Source organism: Lytechinus variegatus, chromosome 3, assembly GCF_018143015.1.
Source record: "Lytechinus variegatus isolate NC3 chromosome 3, Lvar_3.0, whole genome shotgun sequence".
NCBI lineage: Eukaryota > Metazoa > Echinodermata > Echinoidea > Temnopleuroida > Toxopneustidae > Lytechinus > Lytechinus variegatus.
In genome coordinates this window covers 6,627,509-6,646,725 of record NC_054742.1, presented here as the reverse complement: position 1 = coordinate 6,646,725, position 19,217 = coordinate 6,627,509, and the positions used below count along the sequence as shown (strand labels likewise).

Below are 19,217 nucleotides of genomic sequence, written 5' to 3'. Positions count from 1 at the left end.
CTAACTTTTGTTAGTCCCACATGTTGCAATTTGTGTGTGTGTGTATTTGAGTTTTGTCAGACGTGTATGGTCACGTATTGTATTACCGGACACTATCATATTTCCGGACGCGCATATTACTGCATACGAAGTCAATTTCGTAGTGCAAGGCTTCCGAAGTTCAATTTCACAGATCAATTCAAAGAACAAGATTGCAAAAACAAGGCGAAAAAATCTAACTTTTACCTTATTTTTCTTTAAAATGACAGGAAATGCTTAAAATACCATAGCATATAACATAGTTTTGCATTAACAATCGATCCCAATTGATCTATTTTCTGATGGAAATACGGACCTGATAATTACCGAAATTCAATCTCGTCCGCTCCATCGATCAGATCGTCGCCGGGATCGTTGACGGCTAGTCTCAAGGTTTACCGTGATAGACAGCCGTCAACGATTGACAGCGCATCGATAGAACTTGATGACTGAGTGAGGGTCATGATATGAACGAGCAGTAATACTGGAAAGTGCCATACCGGGTGCCATATCGATAGCGCAATTGAAAAAAAAAAAATAGCTGGCAAACACAAATTTTTATAAAAGATTTGCTCAGAATCGATATAAGAAAGCACACAAAAACTTAGAATTTACTCATGATATGACATATGAAAAAATCACACCAATTCTTTCTTACATCATTATAATCAAGAATATTTTTACCCGTCCGGCGCGCGTCCGGAATTATGATGTAATTTGTCACGCACGAAAATAATTGTTTTTCGCGGAGGGTATGCGGCAAGTGCGGTGCAAAGAAAACGGTTGGAAAAAGTAAAATATCATATTCATAATTTTCAGAATATTTGGAATAGCAAGTGATAACTTTTCTTGATTGTATTTCCTCTAGTTGTCATTTTTAAGTCACTGAAATAAAGGTGTCCGGCAATAGGATACACTGCCATACGTGTATCAATCAGATAATAGGTATGTGACAAAAAAAATGAAAATCATCAAATATGAATAAATTTGGTATCACTTGAAAGCTCTTAAAAAGACCTTCAAATGATACCCAGAACTTTAATTTCATCAAGAAATTATAAAATAATTCCATGTTGTTGTTGTTGTTCGCTTGGGTTTTAAGGCGAGTGTCATTCAAATATAAATATTTACGCCTATATCAATTTGTCGTTTTTGTGGTTATAAAATTTTGACGCATAATGGATTAGCGCTGCTTTCAGTAAATTTGAATGAGATCGTGAAAGGCGGCTCATCACAAATCCTTGATTGTTTGAATAGTATTTTCTGGCCAACCCGGATCAGTAATTTGAACGGGCTTCTCAGCATGCGCGTGGTTGCTATTAAAAACAAGCACTGCCTAGGCCCCCCCAATACCCAATCAAGACAGTGTGATGCCTGTCAACAGACCTCTCCTTCCGAAGTTTGAAAAGAGAACAATAAAAGTGTGTAATATAAAATACATGATGTATGGTATACCATAACCAATATAAGGACACAATTAATGCAGACATTCAGGGCTTGTGCTCGGTGCAATTAATGTCATGTGTTATTATTAAGTGTTACATGTTTAACATGTTATCTGGAATATTCTATCGATTCATAGATGAGTGACACCCGTGTACGTAGACTCAAGAGGAACTTCAAAATGCAGTAGCCAAATACAAGTAAATTTATAGAGAGGAAAAGAAAATAACAAAACAAAATAAAACATATTACATACATATGTACACATTATATACATTTATTTACAGGCGCTTTATCTTATAATATGTTATGCAGAAAGAACTTAAAAATAAGAGAGTCTATGTGTCCTTACGAAAGACACAAGTGCTCTCTGGTGTGAAGCTTCTGATGGAGATAATGATCCCTCGAGATCTGCTGCCTCTTGGGAGTCTGTATCCACTAACAGCATTGTTCTTTCTATGATATATTTTGCGCATTCAGTTAGAAAATGTCTTGTTGTTTCGGGCACTCCACAAACATCGCATAATCCAGTTAGGTGTGTTTTGAAAAGAAATAGGTTTTGGTTTAATCCTATATTATCCATTCTTAGACAGTGCAAAATGGATTCACTATTCTTGTGGTTCAAGGAACATTTAAAAGTTCCTGCTACGTTTTTTTGGATTCTTTTTAAGGGGGATACAGTTTCTTCCCATCTATTTTGCCATTTTTGCATATAATAAAATTTGATCAAACTATTTGATTCTCTTTTATTTAGTTTATTATGGATGTCAATTGTGGGGTGTGTTAACGCACCTTTGGCGGCCTTATCAACCACTTCATTACCAGTGATATTACAATGCCCAGGTATCCACTCATAACAAATATGTATTTCTTTTTTATGAAGTTGTGTCTGGAGCATCAACAACTCATAAATAAACTGTTCTTCATTGTTGTTTTTCAAAGCTTCTAGTGCTCCAAGAGAGTCGCAGAAAATAACCGCTCCTGTGAGTAATCCCGGTACCTGTATTTGGTTTAACCAGTATAATGACAGAATAATGGCAGCTAATTCTGCTCTGTAAGAGGATGTATTGTTGTGTAGTCTTTTGGACTCTACATAATTAAAGCGTGGTATAAAAAAAGCAGCAGCTGCCCTGCCCATCTCTGGAGACTTGGAGCCATCCGTAAATATATGTAGGTGGTTTGGCCATTTCTGATTAATAAGTTCTATACTTCTCTGTTTTTGGAGCAAGGGGTTGTCTGCCTTGGAAATAAGGTCACTGAGTTCATTTGATACTGATGTGGTCTCATAATGCCACTTTGGAATTGGTGTTGTTATAAACATGTCCTCAATCTTGTATGATAAAATCGGTGGTAATACTAACACTCTTTGACCAAAGGGTTCCCGAGTATTTTGATTCACTTGTATATCAAATTGCCAACAGTCTTTCAAGTCCTCCATCAAAGGGTGGTTTGGGATACTTTCAATACGTTTTTCAATTTGACACTTAGCATTTCCCGACGTATGTCTAAAGGCATCTCCCCAAGCTCTACCTGTAATGTTCTAAGAGAAGTTCCTTTTCTTGCTCCAGCACAGATTAGCAGTGACTGATATTGGATCGAGTTCAAAATATTTTTTACATTTGTTGTTGCAGAGTTGTATGCTTCGCATGCGTAATCCATCAGTGACCGTATGATGGCTTTATATACCTGGAGGGTTTCCTGAGCGCTGTTACAAAAAGGGCTGTAAGCAATGCATTTAAGTAGGAGTGGGCTATAAATGGGTGATTTTTGGTTTTACTGTGGGAACAGTTTTTTTGTGTTCCTTTTACCTTATCTCAACATGAAATGACAATATTTTTTGTCTCGGGTCCGAGAAAAAAGTGTGCCGGGCCAAAATCCAAAATGGCCGCCAAAACCACCCAAAATCACAGTTTTTGCCACAACTTCTTTATTTGGTGGTCTTTTTCTCTGGTTTTGGTGTCTATTCATATGTTTTAGGTGGCAGGCAATTTGTTTTTCCTATAATTAGCACTTTTAAACCATTATTTGTAGAGTTAAAAGGTAATTATACCTAAATTTTCCAATTTTTATAGCCTTTTTTCAGACAAATGTAGGTTTTATTGTCCTGGAGTTCTTGGATATTAGATAGTACGAGGTCAACAATAGCAAGCAGCTTCATAGAGCTATATTGCTTTTATTCCTCTACTGTGGGTTTTACGGATATTTGTGAAATATATCTTATTAAATAAAAAATGTTAATTATCCATAGGGGCAATACAGTATACAATGTACTGTTGTACTGTACATACTACACTGCATATTTCCATGCATTGACCACCATGACATATGAAAAGGCCTGTAGAAATAAGCTCTTAAGGTTTAAAATTAGATTGTGAATTGTGAATTTGATTGTTTGTCAGCTGATGTACATGATGAAACCAGCAACATGAATTTCACATAAAATATCACATATCATATACGTACATCACATATCTACATTTAGCCATATCTTCTTCATTTGGAGGCTTTTTTACCTGGTTGTGGTGTCTAACTGGCCTGTTTATGGGGTCAGGTAACTATATAATCATGGTAATGTTGATCAACAGCCAATCAGAACCAAGGATTCCATGTAAGTTACCATTAAAGTTAACATAATGGTAAATTTTTGTGCAACGGGACCCAGAATATCTACAGTGTAAATGCCATGATGTGGGGTTAATTACCTTTCTCCGCCCCCTGAATTAGCATATTTGACAAAACATGTCCTCAGTTTCTGAGACAAAACATATCTTCAATTTCTAAGGCATCTAATTCTAAACCTACATTGTAAGAGCTCATTTCTACATGTATAACACTATGCCTTGTCATGGTGGCCAATATGCAGTGCATTATATGTACAGTACATTGTATACTGTATAGCCGCTATGGATAATTAAAAAATTTTTAATTTAAGATATATTTCACAAATTTCCGTAAAACCCATAGTAGAGGAATAAAAGCGATATAGCTCTATGAAGCTGCTTGCTATTGTTGACCTCGTACCAACTAATATCGAAGAACCCCAGGACGATAAAATCTACTTTTTGGCTGAAAAAAGGCTATAAAAATTGAAAAATTTAGGTAAAATTACCTTTTAACTCTACAAATAATGGTTTAAAAGTATTAACTATAGGAAAAACAAATTGCCTGCCCCCAAATACATATGAATAGACACCAAAACCAAAGAAAAAGACCACCAAATAAAGAAGTTGTGGCCAAAACTGTGATTTTGGGTGGTTCTGGCGGCCATTTTGGATTTTGGCCCAGCACACTTTTTTCTCGGACCCAAGACAAAAAATATTGTCATTTCATGTTGAGATACATTACAAGGAATAAAAAAAAACTGTTCCCATATTGAAATTACAAAAAAAGTATTTTTGACCCATGTATAGCCCACTCCTAATTTAAGTACATTTATTTTTTGTTTACATCTATGAACAATGCTATCAATATGTGGCTTCCATGTCAGTCTCTTATCAAATAATACTCCTAAATATCTGTGCTCCTTTTGTGGAATTAGAATACATTCATTCAAAGTGATCCTGAAATGTTCTTCTCTATTTGAATGTGAGAATAGCATTGGACGAGTTTTGTCAGGAGATATATTCAATCCCCATGATGAAAACCAATTGTTCAATTCATTTAGATATTCTTGAATATATTCGCTAGATTCTTTCAAGTCACTTCCGTGTCTCCAGATAACTTAATCATCTGCATATAACAGATTGTACACGTTAGGTGAAATAGGAATGTCGTGTAGCATTATATTGAACAACTCTGGGCTGAGTGTACTCCCTTGGGGGAGACCATTATTAATTTCCATACATGGAGAAAGTTGCTTTCCTATTCGGACCTGGAAAGTACATGTACGACGCGATAGAAGATTATAGATCTTCTATCTACATGGAGAAAGTTGCTTTCCTATTCGGACCTGGAAAGTACATGTACGACGCGATAGAAGATTATAGATGTAGAGAAGTATGTTGCCTTTCAGTCCAATTTTACCTAATTTGACTAAAAGTCCTTTGGTCCACAATGAATCGAACGCTTTCTCTAGGTCTACAAATACAGCTATCGTCTTCGTACCGACTTCCAGATTCTTTTGTATGCTATTTTCAAGATGTATAATGTTATCTAAGGTACAACGCCCCCTTCTAAATCCATTCTGGATTGGGGATAGTATATTATGTCTTTCCAAATAAAACTGGAGTCTCTTTTTTACCAAACTTTCTATTATTTTCATAAGGCAAGAAGTTAAGGAAATGGGGCAGTATGAATTTGTTAATGTGGGGTCTTTATTTGGTTTCAAAATTGGAATCATTATGGAATGCTTACACGAGGGTGGAATTTCACCGGATTCCCATATTTTGTTGATTAGCATAAGCATGGCTTCTTTTGCGTTCGTTGGAAGATTCTTATATACCTGATATCCAATGTTATCTTCCCCTGGCGTTGATTCTTTTTTCGTTTTCAGGATATAATTTAGTTCTGTCATGTCAAAAGGTTCATTACTGGCAAGTTTACCGTCCATTTCCTTAAATGGGAGATCATTAAATTCTTTATTAATCTCCTCTTCTTCTTTGTTATGGGGTTTGTTTTTTCCCGCAGATATGAAACTTTGTGCGAATGCGCTTGCCTTTTCTTCGTCTGCGGTAATTATCTTACCGTCTGCGTGAAGAACTGGCATTTTATTGGTTGGTTTAGTTTGTGAACCATTTAGTCTCTTTACAGAGCGCCATATCATCGTTAGGGGCGTAAACCGGTTAAATTTAGAGCACAGTTCCCGCCAATATTGCCGTTTTGCTTGTCTAACGAGTCTTTGCGCTTCTGCTTTCTTTTTTCTATAGTGTTCCAAATTTGGTTGGGATGGATTTTTCCTCAGTTTGTTTTTTGCTTTATTTCGTTCCCTTATTTTGGTGGTGCAATCTTTTGTCCACCAGGGAGTTGGGTTTTGTTTGTGTTTTTTATAAGGTGGGGCAGTTTCCTCCAGAACGCTTGTGATTAGTTTTATGAAAAGGTCATAGGTTTCTGAAGCGTTCAATGCACTCGTATCAGGGTATGTGTTTTTAAAGTGTTCCTCGCATTTCTTTCGAAAATTTGACCAGTTCATATGTTTAAAAGACCATTTTTTGGTTGGATAGTGATCTGGATCATTCATGGTTGGGGCTTTCTTAAGATGCAAATCAATTCTGACGGGAAAGTGATCGCTGCCACATTTGTCAGATAGGACCTGCCATTCACAATTGATAGCTAAAGAGGGTGAGGTGATGGATAAATCAAGGCAAGATATTTTTCCTGTATGTGGATCTAATCGAGTCCCAGAACCATTATTAAGTATGATGAGGTTATTTTGATTAATAAAGTTTTCAATTAAATGACCGTTGCTATCAGTTTTCTCACTCCCCCATAGAGTGTTATGGGAGTTAAAATCTCCTATCAATAATTTAGAGGTGTCCTTGACATTTTGAATGAGTAAATTTAAGTCGTCTTCTTCTAGTTTTTCACATGGATTATAGTAATTAATAATTGTAATAAAGGACTTGCCCATGTGTATATTAATTGATTGCATTTCGCAATCTACATTTAGAGATATGTATTCGTAATCCAATGAGTTATGGATATAGAATGCACATCCCCCTCCTCTTCGGGAATTTCTGCTTTTAGAAAAACAAGTATAATTAGGAATATGTATTGATTGAGAACCTTGATACCATGTTTCTTGTAAACATATTAAATGGATAATTTCATCTCTTTTACAATGTATATATTTAACAAGTTCATCACCGTGCCCTTGCATTCCCTGCGCGTTCCATTGTAAAATGACGAGCGCGGGCATAATAACACTTATTAGCTTGCTTGTGCTGGAAATTGTTCCGCGGTTGTTCTGATAAAAGAGATAATTTCCGCCTCTGATTGGTCTTTTGCAAAGTTCATGAGTAATTTGGCAAAGAAAGTAACAAGTTGTTCATTGCTAACTGCTGTTAGAAAATTTTCTTCTTTTGGTGTTGGGCGTGGGGTCTTGAACTTCCTAACATTAGAGAACGACTGTGTGGGGATCTGATTATGTGTGGGTGTTGGTATTTGTGGTAGCTTAAGGTGATTGGGTTCAACGGGATCGGGATTCCTGTGTATTTGTGCCTGGACAGTAATTGGTTTGTTATTGTTTACTTTGATTTTATTGAATTGCACCGAAGTCGGCATTGTTGGGATCTGAGCCTCCGTTTGTTGAATTTCTGAGAAAGCTTTGGTTGCCTGTGTATAGGACATTTTGTTCACAACCTTTATTTTCTGGATTTCATTCGCTATTTTGGCTTTTGCGCAACCTTTATACGCCGCCGAATGTTGACCACCGCAATGGATACAATTGTTTAGTTCTTTTTTTGTACAGTCATCAAAATTATGTGCTTCCCCACATCTTACACATCTTTGTTTCTCACGGCATGTATTTGCCGTATGTCCAAATTTTTGGCAGTTGAAGCATCTACTGACAGGGGGGATAAACATCCTCACCTCCATTCTTTGAAAACACATTGTTATTTCTTTTGGGAGAGACTGTGTGTCAAAGAATAAAATAACACTACGTGTCGGGGAAGTAGTAGGTCCACCTTGTGTTTCCATATCAACCTCTTGCTTTCTGGGATTTTTTGTCAATATTCTTTTGGTGTTTACAACTCTTTGACTTTTTAATTCTGCTATTATTTCCTGGTCTGTCATTTCGGTTGGTACTCCTGAAATTACTCCCTTTTGCAGGTTTGGACGATTGTTTATTTTTACTAGGATATTTCCAATAGATTGAATTTCCTGGATTCGTCTGTACTGTTTGATATTTTGGCATTTCACGAAAATTCCATTTTTATGTATTCGGGAGAAAGGCTTGAGCAATTTTCGATAGCTCTAATGACAACTGATAGGCTAACATTTTTTAATGATTTATCACGATCTATTGGTACAATGAAAACTTTCAAGTTTTGGTTTCTTGTTTCTGCGGATGGGGTGCGGAATTGGAACTCATTGTCAGATTCACCCGACGAGCCACTCCTTATAGATACGTTTTCTACACTAACACTTCCTTCTCTAGTTTTACGTTTTTTCTTTCGTCTAGACGTTTCTACTGTTTGAAATTTCCCTTCAGGATCTGTGTAGGGGGTACCCGATTCAGATTCTCCCCGAAATAGAGGATGTGGATACTTTGCCGCCATTATTGGCATGTGCCAATTTGGCGGGAAATTTGAAAATCAAACAAGTGCTGTATTAGTCGTGTGTAAGAGAAAGCCCAAAATGTTTGCTTACCAGTTTCGTGTCCGAGGTATAGCAAATATAGCTAGAATGATCCCTATTCCAGATAATATAAATCCATTATAGGCAAAAATCCAAAGATAGGCAAAATTCCAAAGATAAAGTAAAATATCGAGCGAGCGAGAAATTCGCAACACGTCCGGACGCAACCACAAGCAACCACAAGTTTAAGTCGCGCATATTCTTTTTTTTTCTACACAACGGCAAATTGTCCATAGACTGTGTACAACGGATAGATCGTCTCTGCACATGATCATGATCACGTGGTCCGAAAAATAATTCCTTCGGACTGCGTGCGGAAGTATCGATAGCGATAACGATATCCGGTCACGATGTGTACGTGGTAAATGGTCTTGGTTCGTGATCGGATCGCTCCGGTATTGAAAGAAAATTATCGAAACTCTGCAATTTCATGCATATTCACGCGACGCTCCGAAACCCGGAAGCCAATTGACTTTGTGCACGTTGCGATAGACTACAAATTCCAACGAACACGATGACATATAGACGCTAATTTGTAAGATTTTGATGGAAAAGCAAAAAGTAATCGAAATTCTCTTACCTGTGCGGTATCGGTGAGAAAATAGATCCTCCGAGAATACCTTTCATAATTCATATAATATACGCGAAAGTGAAATTCTAGGTCGATTTTGGTACGAGGAGATAGAGAATTGCACACTTGTTTTGGTGGAATTCTGGTGGAATTTCCAAGTATTGAAATGTGTTGCTAAGTACAATGTACATGCACGATTTGAATATGCTACTTATGAAGCTACAAAAAGCTATGATTTCAAGGTCAAATGATATGGTTTTGAGTTCAGTCTGATTTATTGATTTTTCATGATTTTCAGCTGTATTTTCAAGGTCATTGTCATGAAAGAATAGTTCCTTGATCTGTAGATCCTGCAAGAACTCATTACAGACTACTTATACTGCAAATATCAGCCTGATCAGGTATTCTCTCTTTGAGAAAATCCATTTTGAAATGTGTTGCAAAGTACACGTGTGATTTGAATATGCTACTTATGAAGCACAAATAGCTATATTTGGAACAATTTCAAGGTCGAATGATAAGGTTTTGAGTTCAAATATTTTATGTAGCTTAAAGTAGACCAAAAGTGGAACATGATTTGCAATTATCAGCATGAGCTCACAATATAAGATGGAATAACACACAATGAAAAGTTGGTAAAAACACTTGATTACTAATGAAATATGTATGATTTATTGATTTTCATGATTTTCAGTTGTATTTTCAAGGTCATTGTCATGAGAGAATAGGTACTTAATCTGTAGATCCTCCAAGAACTCATTACAGACTACCAATACTGCAAATATCAGCCTGATCAGGTATTCTCTCTATGAGAAAATCCATTTTGAAATGTGTTGCAAAGTGCAATGTACACGTGCGATTTGAATATGCTACTTATGAAGCAATAATTAGCTATATTTGGAATAATTTCAAGGTCAAACGATATAGTTTTGAGTTCAAATGTTTATGTTGCTTAAAGTAGAACAAAAGTTGAACATGTCTTTCAAGTTTTGGCTTAAGCTCACCCTTCGTATTGAAATAACACCCATTTGAAAGTCAATATAAACACCATTTGAATGCCATATGATTCTGGAAAATTAGCGAATTTACTGTTTTTATTGAATTTTAGGTGTGTTTTCAAGGTCATTACCAACAATAAAAACTATTTCTGAAGATAAATCCTTTTAATACCAATTACAGACTATCATCACAGAAGATATCAATGTCTTTTGGCATTTCATCTTTGAGTTATCACAATTTGAAAAGTGTTGAAAAGCATGTAAGTGTCATTAACGTCAAATTTAGGGTGTTTACGACCATTTTGGAATGCGCAAATCAGCCCGTGACCTTGAACTTGGCATCTTTTGAAAAAAATCCAACTTTGAGGGCGCCCTACATGAAAACGACACACACTCTTGGGTCAATTTTTTGTAATTCTGTTGAGTATATGAAAGTCCATAAATGTGCATGATATTTGGTTCTAAACTAATTTAGTTTTGGATTTATGAGCCTCCAAACATGCTTCTGAAATCATTGACACGGATGCTTAACGCCATTTTCGGTGACCTCGTGTGCGAAATACGGTTGACACGTCCACGCTACAGTATACTCTGCATGTTTAGACCAAAAAGTTCTTCCAATTTACTTAAAATGAAGACTGTAATCAATCAAACTTTGCTGCAGTAGTCAATCAAAAATAGGCAATTTTATTTAAAATAATTTCTTTGAGTGCGCATTGGTTGCTATGGGACACCGTATCTTAACGACCATTTGACCTTGGGGCAAAATATTTCAGATTTTTCCGTCAGACACTTGGGGCAACATTTGGTGCGAGTTTAAAGAAAATCGAAGAGGGTCGGGTGACAAGCATTGGTTGATTTGACATGGATTGACCCCTATAACCTTGGGAGGAAAGAATGTTTTTGTGACAAATATTTAAATCAATATCAGCATAATAATCTATGGAATGGCACAATATTATCAAGTAAAAACAATACAGATCCAGTTCAATCCAGCATGAACGACTCACTATCGACCGCTGCCCTCACCAAGCCCTCCGCATCGGGTACCGGTAGCTTGACTGCCAAAAGACTGTCGGGAGCCCACCGCATCGGGCAGCTCGACTGTCGAGAGACCGGCTGTGACAAGGGTAGCTGGCACCTCTTACATCTGGACTGCGGCATGTCAGAATGGTATGATTTAGATTTTTTGGCAATTTGAATATATTTAAAGTCAATTCTGATACCTAATTGGAACGTTCTTCTACTTACCATAAAAAAATTTCGAACATTTACGCGTCCAAAAATTTGATGAACTTTCAAGCTCCGATATCCATACTTTACAGGCGAGTGTCCACATTGAAACTTATATGTACAGAAAGTGCACATCTTCAACTGTCCGTTAAAAGGCACAAGATTGCATAGATCTACTATGTGCGCATGCGCATTAAACCCCATTTTCGATGAGCCGCCCAGACAGAGGCGATGCCACATGCAGCAAAACCCGCGCGAAAACTGCCACCAAAACCAGCGCTCGCGATGCCCCTTATTCGCACATACGTACCTACTGTATGTAATCCAAGCTGTGGGGAAGTTACAAATTGATGCAGAGGTTCGAGCCCTGATTACGTCTTTCGGATGGTGATGTTAAAGGTCAGTCCAGACGTAAATAATCATACAGACGCACGCCACAACACCCAGTTGTGGCGTGTAATTTGTGTAACATTATAACTGTTTCCCGGGGGGGGGGCACTCGACCAAAAAAGTGGTAGGGGTGTACCACGGGCGAGACAAAAAACGGGGGCCTTGGAGCGGGCTAATTGTAAAAAGGAGGGTCCTCGGAACGGGCTTCGGAACTACAATTTTGTGAAAACGGGGGTCCTTGGAACGGATCGCCAGCGTGTGAGTACGTGCATATGCACCCCTATGGAACGGGCATGCGTGCATGATGCAGCTAGCGCGGCCTCCGCCTGGTGCGCTAGCGCAGAGACGATGGTCGGACAGCGCTCAGCGGCCGATTTTTACCGAAATTGCAGCAGATCAATGCGACCGGAACGGCATAACGATAAATATGCGAAGCTTTGGAGCGGATTTCTTTCTTTTTTTTTCTTGATAAGAACAAAATGCTATGCCTTGGAGCGGCTTCCTTTGATTTTTGTCTCAATAAGACAAAAATGCTCTGCCTTGGAACGGAAAGTTGGGTGTCAAAATGGGGGTCCCCTCCGCGGCACAAACCCACAATGCATTATATACAGAGTGCTCCCCCCCCACCAGGGTGGTCGCCATACTATTACTTGTTCACTGCTACCACCCTGCCTGTGGGGAATCTACAGGTAGGGCTATGGTATGCCAATGGGTGATTTCAAGTACGGTGTTGAAATCTCGTGTTGGTGTTGTGACAACACCAACACCAGCCACAACACCGTACTTGAAATCAGGCTGGTGTTGGGATTGACCTCGAAAAATGTGACTATTTCCGGCAGTTCGTGTTGAAGATTGGTGTTGAATGTCGTCTGCTAAACCCAGCATTGCGGCTGGTGTTGACGATCTACGTGCAATTTCCCCGTTCACCAACACCAACCCCCATGGATTAGGAAAATCATGATTTCAAGTTCGGTGTTGGTGTTGGCAATCTCTAGCTCGTGAACTAGTGCGAACACGATGAAACATCCCCTTAAAATTAGCTTTAGTTAAGATGAGTTCAAATTATTTGAGCTTTATACATTTTGATGAAGAATAATGTTCACTCTTTCGAATTTTTGAATTAATTAAAGCATTGGTTTTCTGTACGATGAGAATTTAATGCATTTCTCTCCTATTTCATTTTCATCGTCGAGACTTCTCGTGTGAAGTTTAGATGATTTAGCAGCACAGCGCAGAGGTGTGACGTCATGTGCTATCAATAAACGCAACCGGTATTGTTCCTCTGAACCCAGCTCGGTGTTGGAGCTCGGTTTAGCGGACTTTTTACGCTCTCAACACCAACACCGAACACCGTACTTGAAATCACCCAATGTTGTACATACAGAGCACACACTTTCAAAAATCATTAAAATATCACTTTTGTGACCAAAATTAATAATTTCCATACAGTTGCAATTTACTTTTCATTAGTAACTTTGGAATAATTTTTGTATTCACCAGAGCGCTCAAAAACTTGAATTTCGGGCATATTTTTGTACGCCCTCTATTGGTGGAAAGTAATAGCAAGAAAATTTTCATTTTTTGATCTCTATTTTTAACTAAGAAAAAAATGATTTAAAGGGGAAGTTCACCCTGAAGAAAACTTTGTTGTAAAAATAGCAGAAAAATTAATAAAAAATATTGGTGAAGGTTTGAGGAAAATCCGTTAAAGATTAAGAAAGTTATAAGCGTTCAAAGTTTTGTATTTGTGACGTCATAAACGAGCAGCTGCCCAATATGTTATGTAATGTGAAATGCATGAATTTACAATTTTGTATGGTTCCTGATGACTTAATTTTGTTTTCTATTCATGATTGAGTGTGAAATGATTTGTCTATATACAGTATATTCAAAAGGTGTAGTGAAAACCATTTTCAAATATCTCAGAAAATGACATTTCATTGATTTTTTACCATTCGCTATGTAAAAATGCGGCTCGCATATGACGTGACAAATCAAGTAATTTAAATTCTAATAACTTTTTAATTATTTGATGAATTTTTCTCAAACCTTCGGCAATATTTTTCATTATTTTTTCTACTATTTTTACAATAAAATTTTTGTCAGGGTGAACTTCCCCTTTAATGAATCAAATTTGAATCAGAGCCAAGTTGTATGAATAATAGGTGTAATGAAAACTGTCATTGTAAAAAAAACAAGCATTTGTCCAAAAGAAAAAGAGAAAATAAGCCAAACATTGCCACCCTTATTTTGCCACACATGGAGATATAATTGAGAACAAGGTTTTATCATAACCTTGTTCATTGAATGAGTGGGTCCCAAAAATTTGATGAACTTTCAAGCTCTGATATCCATACTTGACAGGCGAGTATCCATATTAAAACAGAATGTGCACATTGTCGACTGTCTGAAAAAAAAGGCACAAAATTGCACGCCAATATGTGTGCAAATGCATTAAGCCCCATTTTCGAGGAGCCGGCCAGGCAGAGGCGATGCCACTTGCAGCAAAACCTGCGTGAAACCGGTGCGGCCAAAACCAGCGCTCGCGATGCGGCGGCATTCGTACATACCTACTATAGGACAAAATGTAACATGGTAATAAGTTTAAAAAAAAAAAAATCACAATTCTATTATACAAAATATCACGCTAAAAGAATGAATAAAACAATTAACAAAGTTTATAGAATAATATTGAAATATGAAAAATAAACATTGCTGGTACATGTAGATCAAGGACATGTCCTTATTTTATAAATTTGCCCATGGTAATGTACATAACATTTGACATTGATTCTATTTTAGATTTAAGAGCCTATATACTTGTATATAAGAAGTGTATAATTAGTATAGATCCTACCTCTTAGTGGCCCAGGTTCTAAAATGTAAACATGGTGGACATTCAATGCCTTCATCTGTAATTTTGTATGGGTTGGTCTGGATGAGTATCTATGATGCATGCACATGATGATGATCTTTCATCATAGGTACTGTTTTTCTTGTTCTTTAAAAAACTCTACCTGTTTGTGAAAGAAAAGAGAGAACAATAATAAGATGTGATCTTTTTCATGGCCATATACAGGGGGAGGGGTGGGAACTGAAATGTGAAAACGTACATTAAAAAAAATATTGCATGAAATCCTACGATTCATTCTCCTGATTATGACAAGAACACACTTGTCGAAAATGTCGAGATTGGGTGGTCCTCATCAGGACCAACACTTGCCCAAGATGGTGTACTGTGAAACCTACTACACTATTCTTCTTCACCATGGAAACCTCTTGACTGCTTACTGAATACACCGTGTTCTAATACACTTTTCCATCTTATAGTCAAAAGATATAATATTTACAACAGGTATTACAATATATCAATAATTTTCTTGACCTCTAATATTTACACAAAATTGTTTAGATCCGTAATGATTTAAATGAGACTTCATATATGACACAAATTCTGTGATCAATCTCTTATTGCTATGATTTAGATTTTGAAGATTGCATTTTTCATAATGATTATAAACTACAAACTGGGTCATTCCATGGGGTAAGGGTAAAGTTTGCATGCAATGTCCATGTAACAGAGGTATCCACCTTCGCAGTTCACCATGAAGATCAATTTAGATGTGGATAACTTTTGAGCCATTAATAACAAATTGCTTTCTTTTCTCGGGAATAAACATTAAATGTGGAAATCTTTCATGAATTTGAAGCAAGAGGCATACAAAAATCTACCACTGTTACATGGACATCGTATTGTTTTTACATGGGCAAGAAATTTTTCATGAGTCAAATTGCAATATGCCATGGTCTTTGAGAAATAATACTGGATGGGACACCATTTTTTTGCTCATTCCATTTAAATATTTTGCCCAGTTTGAAAATCATATGGATTTGTAGTTGTGGTATGTCACAAAAATTGCCCCAACCAACCCTGTGGAATCACCCAAGTGTGCAACATTGATCGTCAAATTAATAAGATCAAATTTTGGGTTGTCTATTTTATATCCAATTAACAATGTTTTCATAGTTATCACCATTTCTTCTTTGAAAATGAAATAAATAATCCTTGATATAATTTTCTAGTAAACTTTAATCTTTTTGCAAAAAAGAGAAAATGACCAATGGCCTCGATTTCATTACAGATTTTGCATTGATTTTTATTTGCAACCTTCCACTTGAAGGTAATATTTTATGTAACAGTCTGAAATTGAATTGCTTAATTCTGTTGGCTTTTGTCTTTTTAAATCTAAAATGAAGATGTTGTTTATATATATATTGAACTGCTTGGCTTTCAGGGTCAATAGGCAGTCTAGCTGTACATGTACATGACAAGAATGTCACCCCCCACATACACACACCTTGATAAAGAAAAATTACTCCTACCCCTTGTGCTGCTGCGGGTAATTGCTGCTAATTTAGTTTAACACTCATTGTCCACTAAAAAAGGCATAGGGTCAAGATAATAATAATAATAATAATAATAATCATAATAATAATAATAATAATAATAATAATAATGATAATGATAATGATAATGATAATGATAATGATAGTGATAATGATAATAATAATAATAATAATACTTATATCATGCAAAATCCACTTTGTAGAATGCTCAAGGTGCTTTTTAGGAAATTATAAAAGAATTATATAAGAAGAATTGAAGAGAAATGTTTTAAGGTATTGTTTGGAAGTTTCAGAGCTTAAGCACTGTTTGATGTTCTCAGGGAGGCTATTCGACTTCAGTGAATTAATGAATGCCTATAAACATAACACATGAAATGAATCAAGAATGACAAATTAAATATATTGATTCACTTATTGCCAGCCTATTTTCCAGCAGACCCAAGCTTTAAGTTGTACACAAAATAAATCACAAATCAGGAATAATACTAATACTAATTTATTATCAGGACATACATTTCAATTTAATTCAGTGTTAAAGGACCGTATTCTGAACTCAGGATCAATTTAAACAAACCCTGGTTTAAAGTTGTGGTTTAATTATGGAGAGCCAATTGGGTACAAATCCCTATAGTACACATCCAATTTAACTCATATATGATGCCCGAATTGTCTAGGAATGATAACTGAAGTATTTTGAAGTATTTTTGTCTCGCCCACCAGAGGTGAAGGCGAGACTTAGGGATCCAAATGTCGTCCGTTGTCTGTCAGTCACAAACCTTATGACACATAACTCCACAACCGTAAGTCACTGTTCATCCAAATTTAGATAGACATGTCATGCTGAAGTCGGAGGTCACATGGTGTCAAAGGTCATTTTCAGATCAATGTTAAAGTTTTTGTATGTAAGACTCTCTTATGACACTTGACTCTGCAACCGCTTTTCAACCAAACTTGGATGGTAGATGGACTTGGGGGACCTGCATGTTATGCTGAAGTCGGAGGTCACATAATAAGGTCAAAGGTCATTTTCAGGTCAACATTAAAGTTTACATGCAAGACTCTTATGACACCTAACTCCGCAACCACAAATCACTTTTCAACCAAACTTGGATGGTAGATGGACTTGGGTGACCTGCATGTTATGCTGCAGTCGGAGGTCATATAATTAGGTCAAAGGTCATTTTCAGGTCATCGTTAAAGTTTACAGTACATGCAAGACTCTCTTATGACACCTAACTCCGCAACCGTAAGTTACTCTTCAACAAAACTTGGATGGTAGATGTACTTAGGTGACCTGCATGTTATACTACAGTCGGAGGTCACATGTCATAAGGTCAAAGGTCATTTTCAGGTCAACATTAAAGTTTACGTGCAAGGCTCTTATGACAAGTGTTATAAGCGGGTGAGACACAAAATTGCTTTTGCCTTGTTGATCAATAAAGATTGAAAGAAAAAAAAGAGAAAAAAGGAACTCAATTGTTATTTTTATTTTTTAAATTGTTTTAATTTTTAAAAATCATGTCCCACCAAATTGTAACGACAGCTCAAATGTGTTTTATTGTAGCTCCATACTTACAACCTAATTTTTTTGGAAAAAACTAACTTGGCCTTCTTTTCAAAATGCAGTATTTTTATGCATGACTTCTGGTGTTCATTCATAGAATCACAGTCTCCACTGGATCTTCTTGCCCTCCATGAGTGAAAACCACTGCCCTGGGCCAACCTTGGAGCTGGTTTGCTAATGCATCTGCTGGTAACAGTCAACAAGAGGTGGATGCATATTTCATTCTCCATTTTCTTGGTAGTTTGAAACTACAGTATACTTTAAAGGAAATACAATTATAGTCAGTAGCTGGGAATTTCATAGATATTAGATGTGAAGAATTTCAGGAACTTTTAAGGAATGCTCCCCCCTTCCAATGCCCCTAAATTATAAAAACTGGTTAAATGATTTATGAAATAGATATGACTCAGACCTACTATTAGTAATTCCATATCACTTGACTTTTTTTCCAGAGTGAGTTAAAAAGGACTCCGCTATCAGACTTTCATGAGGAGCATGGTGCCAAGATGGTCCCTTTTGCTGGTTACTCTATGCCAGTTCAGTATAAATCTGGACTTGTAAAGGAGCACCTTCACTGTAGAACATCTGCAGCCATCTTTGATGTGTCACATATGCTTCAAAGCAGGATCTATGGAAAGGACAGGATCAAGTTTATTGAGTCATTGACAGTTGGTTAGTATAATTATGCTAATGAATAAGATACATTAAAAAACATTATTTAACAATAGTGAGAATTAAATTGATAACTTGTCTTAAAAAAAGAAGATATTTGTTTCATTTATATTTAAAGCACAGATCAGATGATTTGTCTGTCTTATATCAACCTGCAGGAAGCCCACTAAATCATTTACATGTACTTGCTTATTAAATATTTTTAAAGTTAGTTTTTGTCTCACCTGCATAGCAGAGTGAGACTATGGGCGCCGCTTTTCCAACGGCGGCGTCAACATCAAATCTTAACCTAAGGTTAAGTTTTTTAAATGACATCATAACTTAGAAAGTATATGGACCTAGTTCATGAAACTTGGCCATAAGGTTAATCAAGTATTACTGAACATCCTATTAGAGTTTCATGTCACATGACCAAGGTCAAAGGTCATTTAGGGTCAATTAACTTAGACCATGTTGGGGGAATCAACATCAAAATCTTAACCTGAGGTTAAGTTTTTGAAACGTCATCATAACTTAATATATAGACCTACATGTAGTTCATTAAACTTGGACATAAGGTTAATCAAGTATCACCAAACATCCTGCATGAGTTTCACGTCACTTGACCACCAAGGTCAAAGGTCAT

At 36.6% G+C, this 19,217-nt stretch overlaps 1 protein-coding gene across 2 annotated transcripts in view; it reads left to right on the top strand.

Moving 5' to 3' along the window:
- LOC121410090 (aminomethyltransferase, mitochondrial-like) overlaps positions 1–19,217 on the top strand; it is a 31,170-nt gene that overhangs the window by 224 nt on the left and 11,729 nt on the right. The window contains exons 1-2 of one of the 2 annotated variants that reach the window (XM_041601957.1): positions 17,956–18,126; positions 18,373–18,592. In XM_041601957.1, coding sequence (XP_041457891.1) covers positions 18,427–18,592 — 166 coding nt within the window. In that variant the 5' untranslated portion in view covers positions 17,956–18,126; positions 18,373–18,426. Of the gene's footprint in view, positions 1–17,955; positions 18,127–18,372; positions 18,593–19,217 lie in introns of those variants that run through there. The other variant, XM_041601956.1, reaches the window with a different exon arrangement.